Raw genomic sequence first — 12,595 nt, 5'->3', positions numbered from 1 at the left:
TTCAGAGGTTCTCTGCATATCAAACAATCTAACAATCTAATTATCCAAACAAATGCAGATCTAGCCAGCTCTGCAAGATATCTGACTGCATGAGCAATATCATAGTACAATACACATCCAAAGAAGTATTTTATGTGGTACTTACACTTGTATTATTGTTTTAGAATCACCTACTTCCCCTCCATCTCCAATTGTTAGCGAATCATACCCAATTTCTAGGTCAAACTCTTCAAAGTTGATCTGAATAACCTGTAATAAAATACAATGGGTGTTATGCTTGAGAGCATTAATAGCATTTAGAAACATACTATTGAAGCATTTACATCCAAGTCTCCCCACATGAAGTGCAGTTTATGTAAATATGTTGACATGTTAAACAGTTTGTTTGCCAGCAACATTTTTTTCAAATGCAAGCCATTCTGTTCCCACCCAACTGCACCCAAGTGGTTCCAACCAACAGCTCTACCGACCGCCATTGCCGTCCTGAAAGTCGACGCTATTGGTGGTATTCATTTATACAAGCCAAACCCTCTCAATGATGAGCAGTAATTAAAAATGGTTCTCAAGTTGTATTACCAAATAACCCGACATCTCATTTACATGAAATTCATAACATGGCTGCTCATTTCAATAACTGGCCTTTAGAAAGAGTTTTCTTCGAGACAGCTGAACTGAAAGAGGCAAGCCTACCTAAAGAAAGGCCTACGTAATAATGCCTCTTACGTTTTTGCAGGGAGACAACATGTTTGATCAATCCTGTAAAAACCTAAGACTTCCTCTTATCTCATAAGGTAGTTGCATAATATAGCCTACATTCTGTTACTTTATGAATTATGCAGAAACTACCCCTTAAACTCAAACCAACAATGAAGTCAAGAGAAAATAAAAGAGAAACCTAGAACTCAACTTGCATCAAATGTGTGACTGTTTATATAGAACAAGGCTTTAACGAATAGTGAAAGTTCAGGCCAGACCTCGTAAACAAAAGGACACCCCAAACATCCTTCAAAGCAATATGGAAAGTGACAGCAGCATCTCTTCACATTAGCGCAGATCAAATACTAAAAACCAATCAAGTGATTTGAGAGTCCAAAATTTGAATTGCCTGTCCGCATTCACCCTTGAGCTATATTTGTCGGCTGTCACTGGTCTTGATCTTTCTTCCCTTAAGAAATGTACACAACGTCACAAAAGATGACATACTCACTGATCAAACTGGTTGCTGCTTACACTGATAATAACCGTGTAAACAGAGTCTGCTGCAGAAACATGACACAATAAAGCCAAATTATCTCAACCTACACTTGGCCGACATGGATTAGTGACGAAAGAAAGGATGTTGTAATGACATGATGACAATCATATGATGGCTGCTTGCTCAGCTTTAACATCCCTTTCTATGGCCATTGGGAGGACAATGCCTGAGCAATATCCATGTATAACAGCCTCATTACAATGCACGTGTAAGCATAATTACCGTAATCACACTAATGGTCCAAGTTTCACTGCCAAGTCAATGGCGTGTTTGCCTCGGAGAGGGCGCGGCGGCACAAATCTATGGCATTTTCCAGTCCTAGTGAGTTCTGAGTGCGTGTTAGTGGGTTAGTTATTGTTTATTAGCAGGAGAGCACTTAGTTGACACCCCTGTGTATGAATACAAATCTCACTGGAATACCGACGGAGAGCCAGATTTGATGGACTGTAAGAGAGCATTAATGACCATTAGAAAAACAGCTTTGACCTCTTCACACTGGGGAAAAGCTGATCTCGTTCATTCTTAATTTCTCTCCATTTCAGTTCCCCAAGACAAATAAAGCAAATTCCTCAATTGCAAACAGCCAAGTCTGATGCAAACTGAAATGCAACTCACTGCTATGTACAATAATGAGGGACAGTGACATTGAAATGAAAGTGACAATACATGCATATTCTATGCAACCTTTTTCCCACCTGGGAAAGCCCTTGGAAAATAGATGCATGCATAAATGTGTACCCAGGAAGGGAATGTCGGGACAAATGCTCGACACCACAGGTAGGAGGGAGTTTTGGAATGTGAAAAGGTGAGGGTTTACTCAATGAAGGGATCACGGAATAATGTCTATTTGTGTTTCCTATATCACTAATGAGGGACTGTTACACCTGTTTATGAGAAAGACAAATGGGATAATATTACTTATACTGAATACTTTCATAATCTACGCCGAGGGATTTCTTCAATAAATTAATAACGAAAATAAAAGCCAACATTTCATTTTTATACATACCATATTTACAGTGCAAAGAGACTGTTCTGAGGTAAATGTTACAAGCAATAGCAAAGTAATTATAACCTGATAGGATTGCAGGTAATAACGGCAAACACTTTTTCTCTGATGTCAGATAATTATCTTGACCACCTTTGACAGTAACCACGGCCCTCTCGTCTATATCTACAGTATCTGGTATTTTTTATCTTGAAAGTAACCGATTTATTTATGCTCTAAAGCAGATGTGAATAAGTACGGCACAAAACCACGAGTTGGGCTGTACACTGTTGAAGCAACTGTAACTGATGAAAAATCATTTGGCATCCAAAGGCCTGTTTTTTGGTTTGTCCTCACACGACAACAATAGCAGTGGGTTTTCATTTGACTTGGTCCAAGAGAAAAAAAACACTACAAACTCAAAGAAGAACCCAGACTCTGTTGCGCTACCTTGTTTGGATCGCTGGCTGTGATGATCCACACACACTGGGAGTTGCTCTCATACTGGATCGGGAAGTTAGGGGATGTAAAGGTCCCAGAGGGTCCTTGTCGATTCGACCCACACGTTTTTACTGCAATAATATAAACATGAAGACAAAGAAGAATAAACGCATTAAGTTAAAAGATTCTTGATTATTCAAAAACATGTATTAAAATACAATATACAGTTGGATTGTATTTCACAATTCACAATAAATGTGCTCAGAAGGGAGAGCAATAACTCCTGCATTGTAATATGACAGAAAGTTAATATATTGTTTGCACAAGTAGATAGAAGGTCTATTAGCTGCACTTTCATTAATCAAATTCTAAAAGGTGCTCCAGGTATTATGACACAGAAAAACAGGCGGCGCATTTCGGAATGGAAAAGTAGAGTGCTGCAGCAGAGGCCCTCATACATAATTAACAAAAATGAACTTTCCTCTATCTGCATAGAGCCTATATCCAGAGGCACTGCCTTAATCAAACTGTTTTATTAGCTCCTCAGAAGCCTCGCTCACCCTTGCAGACGGGTCTGTGGTCGCTCCAAGCAGCAAAGACGTCTGCTACGCGCTGGCAGGTAATCGTTTTGGAACCCTGTAGCACATGGTCTTCATCACAAGTAAATTGAGCCGTTGCTCCGATGCTGAGAAGATAACAAACACTATCAACGCCTGAAAAGGCAATCAATTCCTGAAAAATGTCTCTCGATGAAATATCAGAATCACTATTTATTTAATGTCATTCATAAGCGGGTTTACATTGCACTGTGCATCAACATATTGAATTCAGTGGACACATTTGAATGTATCAATTTTATTATTAATTGCCCTCACTCCCAAAACTTAGAATACCAATGTCCCAGTTAAAAATGATAAACAGTGACACCCTTTAATGCAGTGACCTAAACTGATAAACACCTCCATTATGCTTATATTTGAATGATAGAAATTAATTACATTGCAAGCTAACATAGTCCAGGGGAGAGAGACACAGAAGATATATATATTTGATGGACAAGGAAATGTACACTCAGTAGTGCAGCGACCTGAGAGTGGACATAACTGTGACAGGTGGCTAAATCTTCCAACTGGCTCAATATTTGAGCTTTTCTAAATGAGTTCACTGTGTTGCATTCTGACAAAATGTCAAAGCAAATAGTCTTGAAGTGGTTATGTTTGTTATTCTCTCCTGAAAGCTGATTGGGTCTGGTTCATGAAAAAGAAGACAGACTATACTTCATGATATTAGCAAGAAGATTATCCATGACCCTGGCAAATAGAGAAAATCTTCCATATGTGATCGTAATGCAACAGCAGGTTGTCACAACAAGACTAAAACTGGGTTTATGTGCACACAGATTTTGTTGACTTGATAAATAGTGACAGCAATACGGTACTTGGAATATGCTGCATGCCATAATACTGAAATTGGATGGAGAGCATCCTGCCACGCTCCTTAACTTCGACACAAATCTGAGCCCCGTCACTTCAGCCGCAGCACCGACTCACCTGAAGTTGGAGCCGACCCGTTTGCTGTTCTCCGTCTCCCCTGGGTCAGGACAGTAATTAGACACCTGTTTGATTCCTCCTTCATTCACTGAGAGGGAAAGAGAAGGACCAAGAACTCGGTGAGAGAAATACTCTGTACCTTCAGAAAACACCCCACTGCAGTAAAAGCACTTGAATACTAGATGACTCTGTTTGAACGTTCCGTGGCTATGTTTGGTAACAGAATCATGTCACGGTTTCGCATGCATTGATGCATTTGTGGCGGCTCGCAATATCAATATCAACATTGACTGCCAAATTGGATAAAATCTTATATCATTGCATTGATTCGCTTAGCCCCTCCCTGTCGCTCCTGCTCTCTCTCGCCAACACATTGACGGCAAGCCTGTTTTTGAGTATCCCCTCCTCTTCACGCAACACTCTTAATGAAAACACGATCAAGCACTGAAGGAAGGATGGTTTTGGGCTTTATCCCGCAGAGAAGACTGCTGAATAGAATCAGTCCAGAGTTCACAAATGGTTAGTATCATGAACGCCTCTGCACCAAAATGGATGCATTCAAGTTAACACTGATAAGTTAGTCTATCTGTGTTCTTAAAACAACACTGGCAATCTCACAGACCGAACTCTTTGAATAAGTTATTAGCCAGCATATGAGGAGCTTAGCAACAGCTATAAATTAGCGTTGGAATACAGCTAGGTTGTTGAGGTTTGCTCGCACACGTACGCAACCTCCGTCAGCCACCACCACAAATAGAATCTAATTCTGTGGGAAACACTGACAATACCAGATGTTCACTACACGATTCAGGATCGAGGCCAAAAGAATTCACGACAACAATAGTACTGCGACATCTATAGAAAATTTGAAAATAAATTGTAATGCTTGCTAAACTTTGTTTATTGTGCGTTTTGTCTATTTTACTGGCAAATGAATTACACACAAAATACAAGCGTAGTGAGGTGGAGAAAGAGTTTGTAACATTAACTTTATAAAAGCGTGATTTAGGAAGATCTAGATTATTTACACAATAATGTCATATACGTGTATTATCAACGTGAAATCAATATTACATTTTTTACGGTACATCGCGAAACCCCTAGTCAGATAGTAAATCGGATAAATCAACCTAATCTCTTTTAAAGTCGGAGACTTTCAACTGCCACTTATTTGGCAGCGCTGTTGTGTAGATACACACAAGTGTTTTGCGATATCGAGTGAGTGCCAAGGGTAAATGCAACCCTCTTACCTGAGCTAGACAAAAGAGAGGGAAATATATCTGGGCCGAACAGGGACTAAGAGGATTAAACAACCTTCAACTATCAATTGCAGGAGCTATAATAATCACTCAGGGAGACTCTTCATACATAATAATAGTTTAAGCACACTATATGAAAGCATATCTATAAGGCTTTAACTAGAGTATAGCCTTTACTACGGTGCAAATGTAGAGAGGTTAAAGGACTTTTAACAAGCTCATCGCATCATAAAACAAAGACGCACGCGCTGGAAATGAAATTCATGAGATACGTAGCATCCTAATCTTCATTAAGGTTTGTTGTAATATTTGCCATAAGACATCATCTCCCCCACACAAAGACCTTTCCGTTTTAACGTGAGAAGCTCTACCCGGCATGCGTTTCCTTTCTTTGACTTCTTTCAGGAAGTTCATGAGCTTTGAAGTTAATTGTTGCTGGTAATAATACAGTTATGGGTTCAATTATATGCAATGAATCCACAAGGCATATGAGGCATGTTTTCATAGTCTTTTCAATGATACACAGCCTTGCCTTGTGGAAAAGATTACAGCCCAATCCATTATTCATGTCTCCATGCAATGCCGAATCTATGACACATAAGGTAATAAAGATTACAACCTGTTATCACTGAAGTGCTTAGCACACTGTGGAGTTGGAGGGAATTGCGCTCCAGATTTATGTTAATGACGGAGCTCCGCAAGCAATTAGAATGCATTCACTTCGGTCTGAAGTGTACACAAATCATCTGACAAGTGAACGGTCACTCAACCTTGACTACTGCCGTGTGTGTAGATCACACAGTGCATGAACATAAGTCGACCTCACGTGCGGCTTGAACAGTACAGAATGACACACAGGGGGATTTGGCCGACTGAAACTGATCAAATTCAGCATTTTGCTAAAATATACATAACTAGGCAGGATTTAGCTGAGTGTCAGGACAGGAAGTCCGGGACAACAAGGTAAATAGGTCATCAGAAAGAAAAAGAGACTGCACTTCTGCAAAATCTAGTACTGTAGCTTAATTCCTTCACCAAATGATGCAGCAAAAAAATAAATAAAAAAGAGACAAGAAGGAAACAAAGACTCAGAACTCAAGCCCTACATAAACAAAAAATACAAACAATGAAAACAGTTGCATAAGAAAAATAAAAGACTTACTCAAAGACAGTTTGTTAGTGTTGTCCTTTCCTGGTAATAATTTTACCCCTCTGGATTTAAGCTCTCCAGAGCTTTTCACTGGTTGAGAGCAATAGAAAGAGTTAATTAGATAAAAGAAGTTACAGTATTAGATGTGAGAAGATACAGTTCAAGTGTTTCTTTCTCTGGATAATACTTGGTCCTATGAAGAACATCAAAAATGTAATTGCTACTGATGTGCAGTGCATCCTTTTTCAAAAGAAATGAGTCCAACGGCTCTGATGCATTCCTGAGGGTTGCCCTGGCAATCCTATAAAACCTAAATTAGTTTCTCATGATTGCTTGTTCATTTTGCTAAGACATATTAAACAGTGGATGGAAATTGATTGTTCAGAGCAGATTTAATGGTTTCAGCTTGTAGGGGGGAAATAGTACGCAGTATCAACCAGCAGCCCAAGGACTGCAATGCTACATTTTAAGACAGTCTAATTAAAACCGATTGCACACACAAGGCAGGTGATGCAAGTGGCTGTCATAATTTCGAAGTGTCAACAGAATAGCCAAAAGCAATGAATGACGTATCAAAGAAAAACAAGGATATTTTGAATTTGAAAGCAGCGAGACGATGCCTCTCGTCTGAACGGCACTGGAGGTCGAATGGTTAATTCAACCCGTTAAAAGCACAATGCTCAAAAAGCACACTGCGTCGGTGCATAAACACGGCACAACAATGCACTGCAATAAGATAAGAAATGTGATTTTTCATGCAATTGATTTTATGTCTTTATTTACAGTGAGTTGCCACCCATGCAAGTTACTGAAGGTTTTATAGAGCCGTTTATGGTGAAGGTGCAGGTTTCATATCTGGCTTGGGGCCAGGCTTTAAGCCTTTATGGTATAGTATAAGCAGCACACACTGACTTTAGAGTCACGCCATAGAACAATGTCAGGGTAATGGATTATTGAGCTGACAGAGCTGAGTTTTTATAAGAGGAAAGGATATGCAGTATTTATCTCTTAAATTTTTTGGATTAACAAAGCCCTTTGAAGTCAATGGTTTGAAGCAGAAAAGACCTTAATGCCCTCTACAGAGGGGGTATTAATCAAACTGTTTAATATTCAGTTAACAAAGATCAAAAACAGCGTTGTAATTGCAGTGTGTTCATCTTACGATGATCCCTATTCATTCAAGTAGGGGTCCCTCTATTACAATGTGCAAATGAAGTAATCACGTCTTACCTTGATACTGAGCCCTGAAGCCTTTGTGGCGGTGGTTGCTCTCCGTCACAAAATGCAGCCGCAGCCAGTTTTTGTTGCTGATGATGGGCGCTGGAATATTCATCCCAGTTATCCTGAGTGTAAAGAGTCACAAATAAACGAAAACACATGTTATCCGTTTTAACCTTAATTCAACTACACAGCTTCCTTGTCACTGGCGTCCTTGTGTCACCGTAATCACCTACAAAAAATGGAAAACAGGTCATGGGAAAAAAAACTGAATGAAACAAGAATTAGAGGTATGTACAGTATGTTCGGCCTGGATAGAAAATAGTGCCCTTAAAATGAAGACCAGCTCTGAAAACTAGGGGAAAAAAGCCCATCTTAACTTTGACTCTGCAGGGTCTTATTTTGGTTTGTGCACTTTTATGCACGTGTGTGTGTTTTACCTACAGTATGAGCAGTTGTCTTGACTCAAGTCTGTGTGTGTTCCTTCATGTCTTACTGTCTGTATTGGTGTTTTAGATCAGAAGTTGTATGCAGCGCATGGCTGCAGCATCAGGGACCCTCTATAATTGTAGAGATTTAAAGCTTCTAGGGTCGTTCTCACTTGTCTGGCTGACCAGCTCTGGCTTTTTTTCCTTTGCCCAGCAATCCCTGCACCACACCCTGTCGTACCACAGTCAATAGCACACAAAGCCGTTCTAGCTATCAAACAGGAGCTTGGGACAGGCTTAAAAGAAAGCATGGTGCATTTGAGCCCTGTGTTCCCAAATAAAAAAAATAAAAACTGTGTTAAGTTGTTGTCTTTTTTATTGTGTGTGTGTGTAAAGGTGTGTTTATTTTTGTTTAAGGTTTGTTTTTCGATGTATTCTCTATCGCATTCACTGCAGAGCCACCAGAGGGGCAGGCAGACAAAATAAAAACGAGAGAAATAAATGTGGCAGTAAGTAAGTGAGTGATGAGGGAAAACAAAGGGGAGAGGGCGACTTTTTCCCTCGGTGGCCATTGCAGATATAGAAAAATGCATGACCAAGTCTACTTGACATTTAATGTCTCCTTATTTTGATTACACTACTGGTTCCTGCCGTTTAAATCTGAACTGTATTACTTCAGTGAGAAAAATGGCATCTGTCAGATGCTGTTGCACGTTTTATTGTTAATTAATCAGCAAACTAAATGCGATCTTTATCATTTTAATCCAAATTATCCATCACAAAGGGAGATGATGGCAGCTCCCGGTGAAGAGTTAAAAGGTAATGGATTTTCACACAAAAGTTGACCTTTACTTTCATTGCATTGATAAAATGCTAATGACACAAATATACGGGCAGAATGATAAACAGCAGCCTTCAGGTAGCGAGACTATTTAGAGGAATTTGCCTTCAAGTGTGCTGTAGTGGAAGCTGCAAATTATCACACGATTTCTGCTAGAAGTCTAACAGAAAATGGATGGTGACAATAAAGCTTCACCCATCCAGAAGTTGCATGGATGCTTCAGGCAGAACGGGAGCGATGTTACAAATTTAAGACCAGCGGAGGTGAATATACTGTTATCGCCACAGCAAAGTATGGCAGAGTAAGAGAAACATGATCTGCCATCAACAGTAAATAAAGGCTTAATGACACCTTACAGAGGACTTACTCCAATGTGCATCTGTGTGCGGAAAGCCATTCTCTAAATTTATACAATAATGGTGTGCCTGCCCCAAAAAAAAAAGCAAACGCTCTCCCCTACATAAAAACAACGCGAGGACAAAGTAAAGAAAAAAGTTTAAAGTATTGTGATATCATTTGGGGGGCGCCCGGTTTGTACAGATGTCCAAATGAACACAAATGTGCTCAAAGGCTGGAGTCAGAGAAGGAAGACTTAAAAGAGAGACTTGACCTGAGAAACTGATGTCTTGCAAGCTGAAATGATCTTTTGCTTTCCTTACCGTTTATGTCTAGACTGTGATCACATTTTTAACTGCAGTCAAAAGGTTATGAAAAAAAGTACTTGTGGAGAGTGAGCTGCCTAGTCTCCTAAAAACAGATAAGAAGAAGTGAGTGTTGTCTTCTGTTTTCTTATTGCATCTCCCTCATTGCATATTGAGTGTCGGGTTGTATAGGTATCACGGTATACAGAGGTATTAAAATTGACTGTTATCATATCATGGACATTTGCTTATCTACAGTTAACATGCAATACTGCTAACATGGAAATTAACATGCTTCAGTTATATAACATATTTTTTATCAAGTTTATAATACTACTAATATAAATCTCACTCAGGCTATTCGTTCCTGCATAGATATATATTGTGCCTTTACAGACATTACTTATGAGTGCAGTGTTTTTATGTGCTTGGTTCCATCCAAATGTCAGCATGCTTCATATCATTGATTTGGGGCGTCTCAAGGAATAATGGTCGATTCTGACATAGGTTTGTGAGGCACCAGAGTGGTCCGGATTGGACAGGATGAGGGGTTAAAGGGAGCGTGGCAATCTCATCAAAATACCAACGTAACGAGTCCCAGTGTGCAGGTGCTGTGGCCAAATGTGGCCTTGAGAGCAGAGCAATGAGTTGAAATCTCTGGTGTCTCTACTTCGTTTGACAGTGAGGCGGGTTATACGTAGGTTCACCCCGGATAATGAGCTATCAATTCAAATTTGACAAAAAAAAGATTGGGCCAGGTGATCTTTCCCTCCCACCCACTTTCTATTTAAAAAAAAGCCGGAATGGTTTCAAGAATATTTTTTCTTATAAGGAAAAAGCTGTTGTTCTCTATATCTTCCTCGCGTTACCTCCTCAACAGAGACTGCTCAGGAGTTGCAATTATACAGTTTGGTGCCCAGTAGATTGACCTCTGAGCTCCTTACATTAATTGCCCTGGTGGAATACCTGGCTCAATTGTCAATTCAAATTCCTTCAATTGAACATTCTTGGCAGTCAGACTGCAGTAGAGAATAGCGTTTGGAGACATTTTGATGGGTTATATTTTGCCTGGGAAGATCAATAATAAATCCCAGGAAAGAAGAAATTGAATCTAATACACATGGTAATTTAACCAAAAGTTTGTAATTTAGCTGCAGAGCACTTCTTGCTCTCAACCTGCTTTGAATATTGTATTCTTCCTCGGACGCCATTTAGCCACTCCGTTGGAATAGGGTAGTTCGTATTCAGTGACCCAAACAAATATTGGCAGATTGCTCGGCGAAATAGAAATCTATTCTAAAGCCTCTGCTTTCTGAGTACGTTCACAACATGCAGAGTAAGGCTACAGAACGCAAGCAAAAAAAACCTGCACGGAAACTGGAAGCTAAGAAGGTAGACGATAAGGATATGCATCGAGAGATAAACATAAGTAAATAGATCAGAACATTTTCTAATCAAATTTCATTGCATATAAGCAAGAAAGGTGTCCGACACCCGCAAAGTCTTTCAGGTTTTATGTTCCGTGTCCATATTTGAAAAAAGGAGTGACGTGTAATCTACAGCTTGTTGATTTTGCCCTTTGTGAACAGGGCTTTACAATCATATTAAAAGGTCAGGAGAATAACAAAGAACGGTTTTTCTTGGTCGAGCCAGACTCCAATGTTGGCTTTTGTCAAAAGGAAACTGAGTTTTTTTGTGTCTATTTTCACTGTGATTGATGTGTAGCCTCATATCAACCCCGACAATGGGAATCAATAAACTCATTTGCAGACATCTGATAGAAATTTTCCAATTGATAAAAGCTGCTAAGAGGTGTCAGCAAAACATATTTCTTGCCCCAGTCTTGAATTTTGAATTCAACTATCAGGGATTGTTTTTTAGTATTAGTCATAACCAATCATCCACTTTCAGGAAATTGCTTGCAAAAACTATTACATATGCCAAAATGAAATAAATATTCAAATATTTTCAGTAATTACATACAGTATCTCATTAATTATTAACTGATTATTTTGCCATTTCTTATTCTCCAGTACTGAAGTAGCCTGAAAAAGTTTCAGAGAAGACGTTGAATCTGGCTGACTTTGAGGTTTGAGGCTGTCAATCATCGTTAAGCAGCTCTAAACCTCAAGGGTACATTGACAGTTTGCTTGTCTCTGCCTGCAGCTGGTGCTATATGTTAGAACGCTTGAAAGTTTCGCTGTCCAGCGGCCTTGTACAGTCAAAGAGAGCGGTAGCGAGAGCAATGATTTTTATGGGCATGTGAGAATTGCCCGCTCTGAATCGTGTTTGTTTGCTTGCCTGTTTGTTTACCTGGCCGAGTTGAAGCTATCTCTCTAAAATTCTGGTCCCGCTGCACTCAAGCTCACCGAGTCCCACTAGAATTGTAGGCTTTAAAACGAGAACTCGGCCTGACGGCCTCTGACATTTGGTGACATACAATAACATCATCTTGGGAGTTTCAAAGCAATCGAGTGATGCATGGTGACCAGTCACCACACACACACAAGTAACAACTCCCGCCTGTAAAGGCACTGCTGCTTGTTGAGCTGCTTTGTCTGCCTAAATTACACAGTGTGTGTATTTTCTTCTCATCCTTGGGCACTGGGCTGCAAACAAAAACTCAGCTGAAGATTTCAGTTTACTCGTTGGGGTTATGACTCCATTGAAGTATTGGCCGATAACAGACAGGGTACCTGGAAAAGTATGGATTACCTGACATCTTTCTAATTGCTTGGGCCTTTAGATAAGGTTATAGATAGAGAAGTATAAGAAACCCTGTTGTAGATGGGGGTAATAATAAAGTATTCCCTGAAAGTATACG

The 12,595-nt window shown here is 39.7% G+C and overlaps 1 protein-coding gene across 1 annotated transcript in view; it reads right to left on the bottom strand.

The window, feature by feature from the left end:
* LOC142938180 (CUB and sushi domain-containing protein 3-like) overlaps positions 1-12,595 on the bottom strand; it is a 194,277-nt gene that overhangs the window by 131,923 nt on the left and 49,759 nt on the right. Inside the window, exons 6-11 of the mRNA XM_076081426.1 lie at positions 7,874-7,986; positions 6,656-6,733; positions 4,235-4,322; positions 3,245-3,369; positions 2,694-2,815; positions 146-249 (exon numbers count right to left, since the gene is read on the bottom strand). Coding sequence (XP_075937541.1) covers positions 146-249; positions 2,694-2,815; positions 3,245-3,369; positions 4,235-4,322; positions 6,656-6,733; positions 7,874-7,986 — 630 coding nt within the window. The remainder of the gene's footprint in view (positions 1-145; positions 250-2,693; positions 2,816-3,244; positions 3,370-4,234; positions 4,323-6,655; positions 6,734-7,873; positions 7,987-12,595) is intronic.

Source organism: Anarhichas minor, unplaced genomic scaffold (genome assembly GCF_050575085.1).
Source record: "Anarhichas minor isolate MPS153535 unplaced genomic scaffold, ASM5057508v1 ptg000080l, whole genome shotgun sequence".
Lineage (NCBI taxonomy): Eukaryota > Metazoa > Chordata > Actinopteri > Perciformes > Anarhichadidae > Anarhichas > Anarhichas minor.
This window is presented reverse-complemented; position numbering and strand designations above follow the sequence as displayed.